At 37.3% G+C, this 16,839-nt stretch overlaps 1 protein-coding gene across 7 annotated transcripts in view; it reads right to left on the bottom strand.

Moving 5' to 3' along the window:
* The window catches only part of KCNH7 (potassium voltage-gated channel subfamily H member 7), a 480,526-nt gene that overhangs the window by 10,070 nt on the left and 453,617 nt on the right, over positions 1–16,839 (bottom strand). For 6 of the 7 annotated variants that reach the window (XM_086718759.1, XM_086718756.1, XM_086718758.1 and 3 more), the window contains 3 exons: positions 15,006–15,105; positions 7,250–7,513; positions 1,092–1,260 (listed from right to left, as the gene is read on the bottom strand). In XM_086718759.1, the coding sequence (XP_086574885.1) occupies positions 1,092–1,260; positions 7,250–7,513; positions 15,006–15,105 (533 nt within the window). The remainder of the gene's footprint in view (positions 1–1,091; positions 1,261–7,249; positions 7,514–15,005; positions 15,106–16,839) is intronic. The other variant, XM_086718760.1, reaches the window with a different exon arrangement.

Consider the following 16,839-nt stretch of genomic DNA (forward strand, 5'->3'; position numbering starts at 1 on the left):
AGTATCTCATCTAGCTTTCCTCAACTCTCATTGTATGGTTTTTTTTTTTCAATTTTTAAAATTTTTTTTATTTTTTTATTTTTTTATTTTTGAGAGAGAGAGAGACCCAGTGAGAGTGGGGGAGGGGCAGAGAGAGAGAGGGAGACACAGAATCTGAAGCAGGCTCCAGGCTCTGAGCTACCAGCTCAGAGCCCGATGTGGGGCTTGAACTCACAGACTGCGAGATCATGACCTGAGCCAAAGTCGGACACCCAACCGACTGAGCCACCCAGACGCCCCTCTCATTGTATGTTCTACATTGATTTAGTAAATTGTGTGATTTGAGCATTTTAGTTTAATCCATGAAGCTTTTCGTCTATGAACACTGCCTTGCCTGGTGGTGTATTCAGAGGCTACCTTTGAATCAAGGTCAATTCCCACGTGAAGCACAACTAAAGCAGTGATATCATACTCAATCATATATTTTTTTTTTCCTGACTTAGTGACCAGTTTGATTTTACTAAATCTACACAGATTGCGTTAAGGAATTCCATTCTCCTTAAAACTAAAATTCATGCCTCATCTTAAAAGGGTAGAGATCAAAGACGGAAGGAAAATGGAAAAGATCTGGGCTTTAACGCTGCGCTATTTTTGATTCAAATACATTTTTCACATATTGACTGAATATCTAAATGTTGAACTAATTTTGTCTATACTTAAAAAAAATGCCATCACACATAACTAAGTTACCAGAAACAACCAAAAGTGTAAAAGCAGGATTAAAAGAGGGTGTTAGTAAACAAGCCAAATATGAATTATTTTGAGGGACAAAAAGGATTTTTCTTCAGCAGCTGGTGTGGGTGATATACTAATTTTATGACAAGTAAAGAAAAAATAGGATTTATGTTGCCAGAAGCATGACGTGTTCTAAATAAATGCTCCTTGCAACACAGATTAATAATTCTGTCAACTTGTAGTCTTATTTTAAATAAGTGAGCATATATGAAAACTACAAGATTATGGTAGTAGGAATTTGCTATTTACAAGGAGAAAAGCTAGACCCCACCAAGGGTTCGAGTGATGCTCTCTCTTTGCCTTGCCGTTACTTGTACCTGTTAAGTTGTTCTTGAAGCAAATCTAATCTTTGCTCCACTTCCCCGTAAGTGAGGTCACTTTCGGTTTCAGAGATCCCCCAGGCAGCTCGCTGAAGTGCTGAGGGGCTAGACTCATCAGCCTGAGTCTGCGCATTTTCTTGCTCCCAGCTTCTGGTGTCAGCGATATCTGTGGGAAATAGCAAGATGGATGTCAACTTCTTTGGGTGCCTCTTTGCCTCAATAATACAGAGACTTCTACAAGATAAGCAGGAAAGGACCTCAGAGTAGAAGCCGAAAGACCCAGGAGAGTGATTCAAGGACCTGTCCAGGGGCCACAACCAATTGGTAGCTGAGCCCTACCCTCACCCTGCCTGCCACCTCCTCTGTCCATTTCCATATGAATGAACATACAGGAGGGCAAGAGTTTTGAACGTGATTTTGTCTCTGATTAGACAAATTAGATTACTTGGGAAGAAACAGCATATTTTGCTTGTTTTACTGCACCTTGCTTTGTTGCACCTCATAGATCCCGGTTTTTACAAATCAAAGGGTTGCGGCAACCCTGTGATGAGCAAAAGTCTATGGGCTTCATTTTTTTTTTTTCCAACAGCATTTGCTCACTTCGTGTCTCTGTGTCACATTTGGGTCATTTTTGCAATATTTCAAACTTTTTCATTATTATTATATTTATTACGGTGAACTCTAGTGATTACAGCTTGCTGAAAGCTCAGATAAACTTCAGCATATTTTTAGCAATATAGCATTTTTTTTTTACGTACGCTTCACACCCAGGGCAGAGCCCCATATGGGGCTTGAATTCACGACCCTGAGATCAAGACCTGAGCTGAGATCAAGAGTTGGATGCTTAACCGACACACCTCGACAACCCAGTATTTTGTAACTGAGGGATTGTACATTGTTTTTTAAACAAAATGCTATTGCACATTAAAGAGTGATATTCACTTTTTTTGCAGTTGTCTGGAACTGAACCTGCAATCTCTCTGAGGTATGCCTGTACTGCTTTGCCTTGCATTTAAGATTTTAGGGCCCGTTCTCCCAGGATAATCAGCATACTGTGTGATTCAGAATGGGCCCAAGGAGAAAGCCACAGAAAAGTGCCGAACTTCAGGGGATTCCCTTGGGGCAACTCACCTCATAGTGGAGCCGTTAAAGATGGCAAGGGCGTTAAATGTCCTGTAGGCCCACTACATGTCTTTATCTTTCCTTGTAGCTCCTTCTGCACTGCCCTTTACTATAGTCACATTAATTTCCAATATGCTTTCTTGTGGCTCTTTCATTTAGAATATTTTTATGTTTCTATATTTGAAACATACCGCTTATCTGTTCAAGTCCACTTTTCAAGTGCTCTCAGTGTCTGTTATGTCCCAGACACTCTGCTAAATGTGGAGGAATTTAAGGCAAAGAAGACAGGCCCTACACCTGAAGAATTTGGTAGCAAGGTTCTGATAGTTTTCGTACAGAGATTCATCTGTTGACTAATCTTTTAATTTACAGCTTCTCTTACGATCTGTGCTTGCGAGTTATCAATATCTGAGGACGGATGTAATATCTTACTTTTCCTCTCATTCATATCATATACTTTGATGACTTTTGCTCTGCTTTCTTGCGCTCTACATTCCACAAAAGAGCATATAAAATGATTAAAGGGTTGGAAAATAAAGCCTATGAAAAATTACTCGTGGAGCTGGGAGTTTATTTCAGGGAGAAAGAAGAAGTGACATCTTCTCACTGGGAGGGTTGGTAGGAGGAAAAGAGTATCTAAAACTGGTCTTCATTTTCACATGGAAATAGATTTGAATTATAGAAAGTGATTTTCGGTTTGATAGAAAAACTTTGTTTTTCTTTTCTTTCTTTCTTTCTTTTTTTTTTTTTTTTGACACTAGCTATGATTAAATGCGGACAAAAGTTATATAAACTTAAGGAATTTATATCCGCAGCTATTTAAAAAAATGGGTAGAAAGTAACTGATTTGGGAAGATTAGGTATGATTCTAGAAATAGGGAACAGGATTTGCAGGGCTTCTTGTAGTCCCTTTCCTGCAGTTTCTCCAAAAGTACAGTCAGATAGCTCAGAAGCATCCCCTCTCTTTAAGGAGCAGAAAGATCTCTGTATTCTTTCTTCATGCTTTTTTTCTATCATTATCTCTTTATCATTGAATACACAGAAATTTCTCTTAATGAGAGGCCTACAATTGCTGTCTCATTTGGGTGAAGCTGTACCAAAGGAAGCAGCAGCTTCAAAAAAAATTTTTTTAATGTTTATTTAATTTTGAGAGAGATAGAGCATGAGTGGGGGAGGAGCAGAGAGAGAGAGAGACACACAGAATCTGGAGCAGGCTCCAGGTCTGAGCTGTCAGCACAGAGCCCGACGTGGGGCTCAAACCCACAAACTGTGAGATCGTGATCTGAGCCCAGGTCGGCCACTTAACCAACTGAGCCACCCAGGTACCCCGGGAATCAGCATCTTCAAAGACAGCATTAGAAAAATAGAAGGTCGGGGTTCCTTGTTCTCTTGAAATGGGCAACAGATCTCATAGAGCTTGTTAAGCATTCCAGAATGGCTCTTTGTGATTAAGGCTTCTTAGCCTATGAGATCTTTGGTGTTTTGTTTTCTCTTTTAAAGGGACAGTATATGATCTCTTTTGATATTTTACCAAACACAACAAAAGGAAAATGAACCTAGAAAAATGACAGTGCTGAAGTTTTGGGTAATAATATATCAGCAGATTTTCACTGAAAAGTATGATTTGCCATTCACAGAATTGTGACTGTATTTAAAAGGAAAAAACAATAATATAATGTCTCAGTACACCAGTTTTTCAATTTTGGAGCAGCAATGTCCAACATTTAGGGCACACATATAATGGCTTGGGGATGCTGATCCTTGTCTCTGTCTAGCTACCTGCTAGCCGGCTAGGAGGAATCTTTACAGAAGACAGTAAGAATCGATAAGATGGAAGTTACATATTATGCTCAGAAGTTTTGGGCCAAGAGAGCGTATAGAATTTCTGCCTGTGCTTAACAGCTCTTTCATTCTCAAATCATGTATAATAAATTGATTTTTAAATAACAATGGTGAATCGCATGCAATAAATTATGTATGATTATATATATATTTTTACTGCTCAAGAAAAAAACTGATTATCTTCTCAGCAGAAATGAATAAAGTGTAAACTATCAGATAAAGGCTTCCTTAATTGTAATTTACTTTTTTATTAAAATCTGGCTATGCATGATTAGCTTGTTTTAACAGTAACATAGAAAAAAAGTTCAAAAGGGAAATCCTGGTTAGTGGTCTTAATCAAAATGAACGTCCTTGTAGACACTTTCTAAATATAGCTCAGAAAGAATCTGCACTTGGTTGCCTTGGAAAATGTTGCTATAGTTGCAAGACGCATTTCTGGAAACGGATGAACAGAAAGTAAACTTTCACTTTGCTCTGGGTACAGGATATTTCTAGAGTTAACTTTTGGCCTCAATCTAAGTAGGGTCAGAGTCCACTTAATTTGCTTTTTTTCTTCTTAGTTTTGCCAAAAGGTGCTCTTCTGTTGGATTCAGCATAAGTACCAGGAATGTGAGTAAATGTAACTTCCTATTGATGACAAAACTAAAATTTGAGGGGATTTAGTAGTTCAAACTGTAGCAGTTACAGCCACATCCTACGTATTATTCAAATTCTCAAACATTCCTGGGGCGCCTGGGTGGCTCAGTTGGTTAAGCGGCTGACTTCAGCTCAGGTCATGATCTCGCAGTCCGTGAGTTCGAGCCCGGCGTCGGGCTCTGTGCTGACAGCTCAGAGCCTGGAGCCTGTTTCGGATTCTGTGTCTCCCTCTCTCTGACCCTCCCCCGTTCATGCTCTGTCTCTGTCTCAAAAATAAATAAACGTTAAAAAAAATTTAAAAACAAAACAAAAAAAACAAATTCTCAAACATTCCATAATACTTCCCCTTAAAAAAATCATTAGGGAATAAAATTTGCAGTGAATGAAGTTTTAGAATTCTCCATCAGTTGATCACATTAATTAACCAGGTTAACCATGTGTCACAATGCTATAGGCCATCAATTATTTTATTCAATTGGCATGAATATTTAGCTATGTATTTCCATTCAAGGTAATGATTTATGACTTGAATAGGGATTGAATTGTACATTTCTGAAAATTAAAAATCTGGGGATATTAAGATTATTTGTTAGAATACTTTATTTTATTATGCATGTAAAATAGCTAATTAAAAATAATTGGAAGAAGCGGCCAAGAAAAATACAAGATGAGGAGCATGACAATTCACTGTCAGCAAGAGTCATGATAAAGTCAAATAAAGTCCCCCAAATATATCTTCAGTTCCCTGTCACTTGAGACTCTACAACTCAAGAAGAAAACAATGGAAAGTACTTTTTAAAAAATCAAGTCCACATTATGCTGACTTTTGGAGAAGTAGAGATGGCTCAGTGAGCTCTTCAGAACTTCTGACTTCGATGATACAACCTTTTCCTATTTTTAGCACTTCCCAGAATCTGATTTCATAAATAACTAAAATGGGACATTTGGTAATCACATCGAATATTCCATTCTTCCATTGTGATAAATGAGGTACTATTTTCATTCACTTCATCAAGATTTTAAATTGTCCAGAGAACATTTGCATATATTCTTAGCTTACTTCAACACAGGGTCATGGCAAAAGTTGATTTGATACACGATAGGGAAAGATGTAAAGCCTAAACATCCAAAATTCAATGAAACGATTGTTGCTAGGTATAGTCACTTCCAATAATGGTGACAATGATACGTAATATTTATTTACCTGGTGCCATAATTTTGCTATCCTGCCAGGCCAAGAGCATCCTATTTTTCCTTCAATTCTGTTACATTCTTTTGATTTTTTTGGCTACGCATTCTTTATTTCTACATTTTTATAGCTCTATTTGTATAGGAATTTTATATATACATTCAGTAATTAAAAGGTTAGGAAATAAAACCTGTGAGACAATACTAGACTGATTTAGGGATTTTATTTCAGAGAAAGTAACTTATGCATGTTCTCCTGTTCAATAATTGCAATCAACTATTGTTGGTTAGAAAATGTTATTGTATTTGAAAGAGGAGCAAGCTGGGGCACTTGGGTGGCTCAGTCCGGTAAGCATCTGACTCTTGGTTTCAGCTCAGGTCATGATCTCAAGGCTCATGAGTTCAAACCCCACATCTGGCTCTGCTCTGACAGTGCAGAGCCTGCTTGGGATTCTCTCTCTCCCTCTCTATCTCTTGCTTGCTCTCTCTTTCAAAAATAAATACATGAACTTAAAAAAAAAAAAAGCTGAGCAAGCTGAGCCTTAGTGGGGTCTGTCAAGTCACTTATTCAAAGACATAAAGGGGGCAAGTGAACAAAGCAAAGAAATAAAGGGAGCCAAGTTGGAACCCAAACACCTGTTCTTGCACCCACTTAAAGGTTAGATTTAACCACATCTGTAGCTCTAGCTCCTGTTATGCTAAGTTTTTGTTCTTCCATGTGATAGTTCTCAAGTTTTCCTAAGTTTCCCATCCTTTAGAACCAAATCTGCATACATTAATTAAGCATTATTATCCATCTCATGCATATTTTCTACACCCCCCCCCCCCCATATTCCTTCTGGTAGAGATGTTAAACAAATGTGTTTAAATGAGTTGGATAAAGCACATACTTTATTTACGGGCATTTCTTCCCATTTCTTCAAATTCCCTATAAACAAATTCTTCTTGGCATGTATTATAGCGTTACTGCATTGGCTTTTCATGCTATAAAATGGCTGGCTTGGGAGTGAGGAATAGGTACAGAGGGTACATATAAGAATCAACTGGTTAGCTCTCTTAAAATACCCATTAATCCCTCCTCTCTCTTAGAAGCACAATTGACCTTCCCACAATGTTCTACGTGACATTATGTTAAAGCTCACTGCCACAAAAACCTCTTACACTATCAATGTTTAGAAATAATTAACACTGTTCCAGAATTGCACAAATGCTTCGTAGATGATCTGAGATCTGAACTCTGCAAATATTTCATGAAGTTGTAAAAGATTAAATTAACACGTGTCAGTACAGTTCTTGATTTGTGAAAAGCCACCGTTTTACAATTAGCACTAAAGGGAGACAACGTGACTCCTGAGAAACTTGATTACCTTTGCAAGAGTGACTTCTTTTATCTATGTGAATTCTTCCTGAGGTTGGGACTGTTTCTTCAAAATGGAGTCCAGCTGCTTTCCCTATTCCTGGAGGAGAATCTACTATTCCTGAGAAGAGAGGCTTTTGTTCATCATCAATGGATGAGATGAAAGATGAAGATCTGCTTTTTTTCTCTTCAAAGTGTTTCTTGGAACTCTGATAATGTCTTATGGTATCTACAGAGTCTTCGGGACCATTTGTACTGTTCCCTTTGCCAAAATCTATCAAAAAAATTATTTTATAGAAGATAATCAAATGTGAGACTCTATGCATATTATACTGCCTAACTATACATAAACTGCCTTTTTAGGAGTTATGGCCTTTAAATAATTTTAACATAGAATTTCCTTTAAAACCACCAGAAAGGATGTTCATTCTCCTTTTCCCATTGAGAATGTAGCTACCTAAGGAGAATTTTTTTAATTCAAAGGACATTAGAGTATCTTTGTGAAATACATATCTGTTTCAGAGTTAAAAGAATATCTGCAATAGCAATAATGTTTATATCTCAGAAAAGAAAAAATGATAACATAACCTTATTTACACATGCTCAACGGTCATTTGTATTCTTAAAATCTGGTGCAGTATCTCTTTAAGGAAAGGGAATAGGGAGGGAAAATATGTCCCAATTCTAAAATACCACGACTATGCACCTTGTTTGTTTTTAGCCTTCATGCTCTCTCATGTGGCAGCCATTCACGCATGGCAAAGGTCAAAACAGGAAGCCTCCTCGTAGCAAAGGCTGAACGGATGATTTTCAACCTTAGTTCAATGTATGTAAAGGCCTTGACATTCCAGGTAGTTTGGTCTTGTGGCATATTGCAAAGAATATAAAGCTTAAATACAGTAATTAAGGTGAGTTTACCTAATTACATTAAAACCAGCAGTGCATATTGGCTGTATTATACTGAAATGTCAGGATAATTTTAGCCCTGAAGGTTGTGTTAGAACATATTTCAGCAGGAAAAGCTCAAAAAGACAAATCCTGAAACTTGTTTCCATTAGTGTCCTGGGGAGACAGTATAATTCCCCATCTGCTTATGGCTAATAACTAACCAACACAACTCCAGAAAGTATAGTATTTTCAAGAGAAATGGCTAAGACGGTGTCCCCATCTACTTAATGCCTGATTGCTTACTCTCTTATTTATGGAAGAGGCCAAATGAACTGATTTAAGGCCACTCCAGATAAACTACCAGCGATTCTTTAAAATTCTTATATGGCATAGAAATTAAACATAGAATTTTTCCTTTATTAAAAAAAATATATATATATATCATAATTTAAAATCTGAGAAACCAGGGACGCCTGGGTGGCTCAGTCGCTTAAGCGTCTGACTTCGGCTCATGTCATGATCTCACCGTGATTTGAGCCCCACATCGGGCTCTGTGCTAACAGCTCAGAGCCTGGAGCCTGCTTCAGATTCTGTGTCTCCCTCTCTTTCTCTGCCCCTCCTCACTCACTCTCTGTCTCTGTCTCTCTCAAAAATAAATATAAACATTTAAAAAATTTAAAAAAAATAAAATAAAATCTGAGAAACCAGAAAGCAGCCCAAGGTAAAAAATGAATAGAGTTTAAAAATCAACTTGATGTGATTAAGGAATTAGTTTATGTCCTGTCAATTAAAGTTAAATGTGGCAAAACCAGACTGCTTAATTTAAGATTTCACATTTGCTCAATGATTTCATCGTTGAGCAGAGAAGATCACAGATCGTTCTGGTTTCCAGCACTGTGGGCAGCATTGGTTTCTCGGTGTCGCGTTTCCCCACTGAAGCGCTAATCTAACTGCCTGTAAATATTCAGATCAGCATTTTCTTTTCTCTCCAGTGACACGGACATGACCCTTCTTAAACTTCTAGAGTTCATTCTTGTCATCTCACCCTCTGTTTTTTTTTGGTTTTAACTTCTCCCCTCCTGAAAATTTGATCCACATTCCCCATCTTATGAACATATTTCATTCCTCAAAAATAATAATTGTTTCCAATTGTATGCTAGTAAAAGTAAAAAAAAAAAAAAAAAAAAAAAAGCTTTCCTTTTCTAAATTGTCCTCACACTTGCTTAGTGAATTGCATCAGTTTCTTGTACAGCAGATAGGTGCAGTTTTGGGCAGCAGTGGGATTTGAGTCAACTCTGGCTTGGCTTCTCATCTTCTTGAAAATGCCTTTTTAAAAAAGGCATTTTGAGTTTTGAGTTGACTCAAAACACCATTTTCTTATTCCTTATTAGACAAGTCAAAACTTCACATTTTATCATATAAAATGAAAGTTGAAAAGACAATTTATTTATGGCTTAAAAATGGAAACTGCTCAGGGTTAAGCTGGAGGTGGGTTGAAGGAATACATGAAATTAGGCTAAATGTATTATAATTAGCCTCTGGGTACCTCTAGATTTTGATGGACTGTTCCATTTCTGTGTTTTTTTTTTCTAATTAAACTGAATTCTTTGATAGATATTAAATAGTATTAGATACTGTTTTTTCTTAATACTAGTTTTTTCTTAATGCTATTCTTATTCTATGTAGAAATAGTACTCTGAAGTAAGCTGAGGGAGTTTTACATTTTCCCCTTTGCTAGAAGTGAGATTGTATGTTTGCTCCTGTTCCCACCATTTTACAAAGAAAAAGTTTTGCTTGTCGATCTGGAAGCAAATGCTTGTGCTCACTCCATCTTTTATGGAACCTTTATCTCAGATTAATGACCATTTTTATTCATCAGACCCGATAAATAGGTGCAAATTTTGGTCAAAGGGAGGCATTTAATGTGCCCTGTCAGCATTTGAGTTTTGTATTTTCTATTGGTAACAGTTTTGGAATAAACTGAGCATTTTCCAGCTAGATGCATTTTAAAAAGTTATTCCATGAAAAATTGAGGTCTAAGATAAATTTTTTCATTTTATTTCAAATACCTTAGTTTCTCTCTAGCTTCAAGGAATGTTGAAAGGGGACTAGTGTCATTTTTCTATACAAATGCAAGATAAAAAACATTCAAGCTATCTTAAAAATGAAAATAAGCAAATCACATTTATATATCACTAAAATGCATAACAAAAGCTAGCTACTGTTCTCAGGAACTGTAGGACCTCTTCCTACAATGACCTTAATTAAGTTGGGGGGTTCCGGGGCACCTCCAATCCAGAATTTCATGAAAGAAAGAGAACTACTTGAAGATTACAAAAAAAAAAAAAAAAAAAAAAAAAAAAAAAACAACACACCAAAAAAACACTAGATATTCTGAAACTCATGCCTAAACTAACAACTCTCTCTTGTTGAGAAGTAGGTTTATTTCATCAGAAGAAATGTGAAGCTCATGAGGACAAGCACGTTTATTAACACATTAATTCTAAGAGATAAGTCCAAAATGTCTAGCCTCTATTTTGTTCAAGTCAACTTGCCAGGGATTCTATATACCTTTTCTTTTTAAATATTCTTTCTTTCTTTCTTTTTCTTTCTTTCTTTCTTTCTTTCTTTCTTTCTTTCTTTCTTTCTTTCTTTCTTTACTATTTTTAATGTTTACTTATTTTTGAGAGAGAGAGAGAAAGAGAGAGAGAACACATGCAGGGAAGGGGCAAAGAAAGATGGAGACACAGAATCTGAAGCAGGCTCCAGGCTCTGAGCTGTCAGCACAGAGCCCGACGGTGCAGGGCTTGAACTTGTGAACTGCGAGATCATGACCTGAGCCAAAGTAGGATGCTTAACTGACGGAGTCACTCAGGCATCTCTTAAATATATCTTTTTGAATGTAAGCTCCTTAACAACATGTAGTTGGCATGATTGTAAGGGGTAGGGGGCGGTAAGGATTGAAGTCTGAAGAGTTCCGGTGCCTTAAGTAGATAGTGGATGGCACTGTAGGACTTAGCCTCTCTCTCTATCCCCAGTGCTCAGCTTTGTGTTCTTCTGTCTGGTTCTTGGTGCCTCTGCTGAGTGATTCAGAATCATCGGCGCTCTTGGATGTCTATGTTTCACACAAGCAGTAAACAATCGATGCATTTCATGGGCAGCTTTTAGTTGATGTACTTCCACAGTATTTAGCGTCAATAATTTTCTAAAAGTTCCCTGTTCTTCATACTAGTGTATGTGTTTTTCTCTTACACATTAATTCTACACCAAGATACGTATCAAATGAGTGGCCACTCATTTGTGGAACATTAAATTGAGTCCATGGGGACTAAATTGCTTTCCGCAAATTTTATACTTGCTGTAGTGCTATGGAGTCCTAAAGACTAGTGCTAAAGTCTAGAATGGGTTCTCAAGCTGTGTATAACCAGAGTTAATTTGTGTTTTCTCATTGCCCAAATCATGCTTACTCACTGACACACCAGGAAATTTCAAAGAGAGGCAGGCAGGCAGGCAGGCATATCCCTTACTATCTACACTTGATATAAACTAAGTCTCATAGATTAAGACTGTGATTAAAGGAAAAGTTTCCAGAATTAATAGAAATGTCTAGTTGCATGAGCACAATATACATTGTGACACGCTCTGAGGGCCTTATCAGGAGATATAAACAGCTTATTTAGCTTGAGACTGAGGAAACTAAACAAGATTGAAAGGAAATTTAATAAATCTTCAACTGTATGGGGAACATTATTATATAGACACATTTTCAAGTTTTCTTCATCTCCAGAGAGATAAAAATAAGAGATTAACACCAGGATAAGGGATTTTGGTTAAGCCTACAGAAAAACAGCTTGACAGTAATCGTGCTGATTTTAGAAAAAGTTACCAAGAGAATAATGAAAGACACTGCAGAAATAAATTAGCACCTATCTGAGTGGCTTATTGTTCTGCGATCAGCTAGAGGACTCAACAATTAGCCCAATTAAGCAAATATGTATCAACCATTCTTTGTTAAAGGAATCTACATTTTTGTAGAGAAAAAAGACAATAAGCATTAACCACTGTGCAGGGCATATTTTGACAATATCACCAAAGGAAACTGACACAGGAATTCATAAAAGGAATAAAATCTATATATTTGGGCAAATCAAGAAAGAGTTCATGGTGGGGAACATCTCTCTACTTGTTAGATAGATGCTGCCCAATTCACAAATTGCTTATAAAACCAATTAACATCTCTCTAAAAAAAGAGAGAGAGAGAGAGAGAGAATTAATGTTGAATATATCATTGGAGATTAACCATGACTAAAAAAAAAAAAAAGGTAATTTTGGATGGTGGATGAAAACAGTGGTGTGGTTGCATGTGCCTATGCTTGAGGATAGGGAGGTAACTTCTGATTAAGGGAATGGTAGAAGCAAAAAGCCACATGATTTACATGGAAGAGAGGGAAGTGAAGTTTACTCGAAGTGTAGTGAGTGTTGAAGCTAGTAGACAAGCTTCCCAAGGGAAAGAATTCAGAGAGAAAAGGGCCAAGGAAAGAACCTGGATGAAGGCAAAAGAAGAAAATCAAAAGGAAGATGCTCAAATTCTATTTCATTATTAATTCGCTCTTTCAACAAATATTTGCTGAATACCTGCTGTGAGACAAACACTGAATAGTCTTTAGATGACTTATAGGTGACACAACTTATAGGTGACTAAATATTTCCCACCTTTATAGAGTTTATAATCTAGGGACAGATAACATCAATTAAATAATGATGCCAATGGACATAGAAGTACAACTGGAATTAATGCTGCAAAGTAGATGAGCTACTGGGAGAAAGCCAGATTAGGGTTGTTGAGGGAAGGGGAAGTCCTTAGACGGCTTTAAATATGGGCATGACATAAACATAACTGCATTTAGAAAAAAAAAATCACCAGTGGTCCAGAAAATAGGTAAGAGAGGGGCAAGTTAGATCTGGGGAGGTGAGTTGGGATGCTGTTTCGGTATTCCAGGTGACAGATTATGGTAGCTTGGCCCAGAGTTGTGGCTAAGAAGGTGGAGAGAAGTAAACCAAAGGGACCTCATTTGAAAACTAAACGAACATGTGGGGCACCTGGGTGGCTCAGTCGTTGGGTGTCCGACTTCGGCTCAGGTCGTGACCTCGCAGTTCGTGGGTTGGAGCCCCGCGTTGGGCTCTGTGCTGACAACGCAGAGCCTGGAGCCTGCTTCGGGTTCTGTGTCTCTCCCTCTCTGTCCCTCCCCTGCTCGCACTCTGCCTCTCTCTCTCAAAAATAAATAAACATTAAAAAAAATTAAAAAAAAAGAAAATAAATGAACGTGTAGTGGAGAAACAATAACAAGAATTGATGGAGAGGTTGAGAGAAAGTCACCTCCTAGATAGATAATTGGATTAGTGCAATTGATTGGGTTGTGGTTCCATTTAGAGATCTGGTAAATGATGGAGAGAGGTTTCCAGAGGGCCATGATGAGTTCAATTTAGGGAATGTTCAGTTTGGGCTGCCTTTGAGATTTCAAGTCAGTGTTTTTTGTTTTTTGTTTTTTTTTTAAATTTTTTTTTAATGTTTATTTATTTTTGAGAGGCAGAGTGCAAGCAAGGGAAGGGCAGAGGGAGAGTGAGAGAGACACAGAATCCAAAGCAGGCTCTGGATTCTGAGCTGTCAGCACAGAGCCTGACACGGGGTTCAAACCCACCAATTATGAGATCATGACCTGAGTCGAAGTCAGATACTTAACAGACTGAGCCACCCAGGTGTCCCACAATTCGATGGTTAGTAGGCAGTTGGATATATGAGATTGAAGCTCAGATGGTCTGGGATTACAATGTGAATATTCACATCTCTTATGTGAGAATATAAATAATCTCAATATAAATGAGATCACCTAGGAAAGAGTTCATATAGAATGAGAAGAGAAGAAGAGCTAGGGCCATACCTTGAGAAAATCTAATAACTAATAACTGGTTTAGAAGATAATGATCCTGTAATTCTCCTCAGGGAATTACTGAGCATAGAAGGAAAATAGGAAGAGTGCAGTAACACAGATGCCAAGAGAATATTATTCAAGAAAAAGAGGGGACTTGTTTTAATGAGAGCCAAATAAGGTGAAGAATAGAACACTTATTGGATCAGCATGGGAAAAGTGTAGATGCTTCTCCAGAAAAGCCTTCACTCATCTGCCCACGCACAATTAAATATACCTTCATCTGGGTTTCCATCGAGGTTATTCTGTTATAGCACCTGCTGTTTTTATTCAGAATTATAAAAGGTATGTGCCATCTCTCTTCCTAGGAAGGGTAAGGGCTGTTTTACACAATTAGTTTCTCAGAAATTGAGTAGTTCTTTAAAAATGTGAAATGTTAAATATTTTTTGAATACATGAGTGAAACATAAAGAATAGTTAGAAGGGCAGAAAAACCCAGAGACGAGTAGGAGTGGCAAGCACTTCAGAGGGTGTAAGGATGAAGAGACCTAACAAATACCACCTTCATCCATGTCACACACGCCTGTGAGAGGGTTTAGCACTCTGGCTGTCACAAGGGTCCTTCTTCCAGAACACTCTGTTCAAGACTTTGAGTGTAGTTATTCATCTGCTATTAATTGGTCTCCTTTTTTTTCCCTCTCTTTTTCTTTTTTAACCAACCTACTCTATATCTCTGTGATGTCCCTGTAGATATCAGATGGCTTTGCTGAATGACATCATTGGTAACTATCAATCAGAAAACACATTATTAGCTACCGAGAACAGCAAAGGATTTGCCTTTCTAAAATCCAAATGAAACTTACCCATGAAATCAGTAGCAAATGGGCATTTAGTAAGAGGAGCTAATCACCACATGCTCTACGTTTAAATTTTAGAAATAAAATGAATTACCTTTGTCTCCTTCACTATCAAATGAAAATTTCCTTCTTCGTAGCTTACAGTTGTCTCCTTCAGAATCATTCACAGACTGTGATCGTAGTAAGAGATCAGCCTTTGTTAATGGACATGAAGATAAAATGGAAGATTATTCAATTTGAACATATTATCAGTAACTTCTCTACTGTTTCATATCATTTCAACCACTTTGAGACTTAACTATTAGATTGCAGGCAAATAGCTACAATACTTTGTTTCCCGGTTGTCTCTAAATTATAAAATGGACTAATAGAATAATTCAAGTAGTTTCACCATCTGATGGGGAAATCATAGTTGTATAAGTTATTTATCAGAAATGTTTAGGAATAATGTCAACATTTAGAGACAACATATTTCTTCATGTAGAATGTATTTTATGTAACTTGGTAAAGTTAAAATAAAAATAATAATTAAAAAAATTGCAGGGGGCTCCTGGGTGGCTCAGTCGGTTAAGCATCTGACTTTGGCTCAGGTCATGATCTCACGGTTCATGAGTCTGAGTCCTGCATCGGGCTCTCTGCTGTCAGCACAGAGCCTGTTTCAGATCCTCTGTCCCCCTCTCTCCCTGCCCCTCCCTTGCTTGTGCACACACTCTCTCTCTCAAAAATAAATAAATGTTAAAAAAAAAATTCAGAATCTGTATTACAGCGGGGAAAAAAGTGTAAGCTAATTATAATTAGCTATGATGTTTAAATACATGGTAATGATTACAAAGTTAAATTTCACAACAATAAATATAAAGTTAAGTTCAATGAACACTATGCTGTAAGCATTTTCTTATTTTGAGCTATTTATTATTTCTCTTTCCTCCCCTTCTGGAAATTATGATCATTTCTGTAATAAAAATGGAAGCTCCCAAATAAATAAAACAAATGGAAGTTCCTATTTTCTTTATTTGCTTGCTGCTTAAACTTTTTTTTTTAATGTTTATTTTGAGAGAGAGAAAGAAAGTACACATGTGCAAGGAGCAGAGAGAGAGAGAGAGAGAGAGAGAGAGAGAGAGAGAAGCCCAAGCAGGCTACACACTGTCAGCACAGAGCCCAACATGGGGCTCAAACTCATGAACCGAAAGATCATGACCTGAGCAGAGATCAAAAGTCGAATGCTCAACCGACTGAGCCATCCAGGCTCCCCTGGTTGCTACCTAAACTTTTTATGTGAAGAAGTTATCTGGGGAGCCTGGGTGGCTCAGTCCCTTAAGCATCCAACTCTTGATTTTGACTCAGGTCATGATCTCATGAGATCAAGCTCCATGTTGGGCTCCACACTGAGTGTGGAGTCTGCTTAAGATTCTCTCTCCCTCCCTCTGCCCCTCTCCCTACTTGTGTTCTCTCTCTCTCTCTCTCTGTCTCTCTCAAATACAAAAATAAATAAATAAATAAATAAATAAATAAATAAATAAATAAAATAAGTTATCTTGTTGTTCATCAAGGCAAAATCAGAATGAGGCTGGTGACATTAAACAGGTTTTAATAAAGTACTGAATTCAAACCATTATAAAAAATATATGCTCTTGATAACTTGAATCTCTTATCGCCTAGATATTTTTCAACTTCAGTGTTTTGAAAAGAAGCTATTATCTGAGCTGGTGCTTCAGATTATGAAATGGTACCCTGGTGACCTTACAAGTTTATCCTCTTTAAGTCTCTCACAGTACCTGGGAATGACCAATTCCGGGGAGAATTAAATCTACTACCTTTTACCTAACTATTGACTTGAGGATTTTTTCCTTCCAGAGAGTATATTAGTTAGCATTAACTAAAAAAAAATAAACAAACAAAAAAAATGCAAGAAAAAAACCCAAAAAACA

Source organism: Puma concolor, chromosome C1 (assembly GCF_028749965.1).
Source record: "Puma concolor isolate L17-30 chromosome C1, mPumCon1.1.hap2, whole genome shotgun sequence".
Classification (NCBI taxonomy): Eukaryota; Metazoa; Chordata; class Mammalia; order Carnivora; family Felidae; genus Puma; species Puma concolor.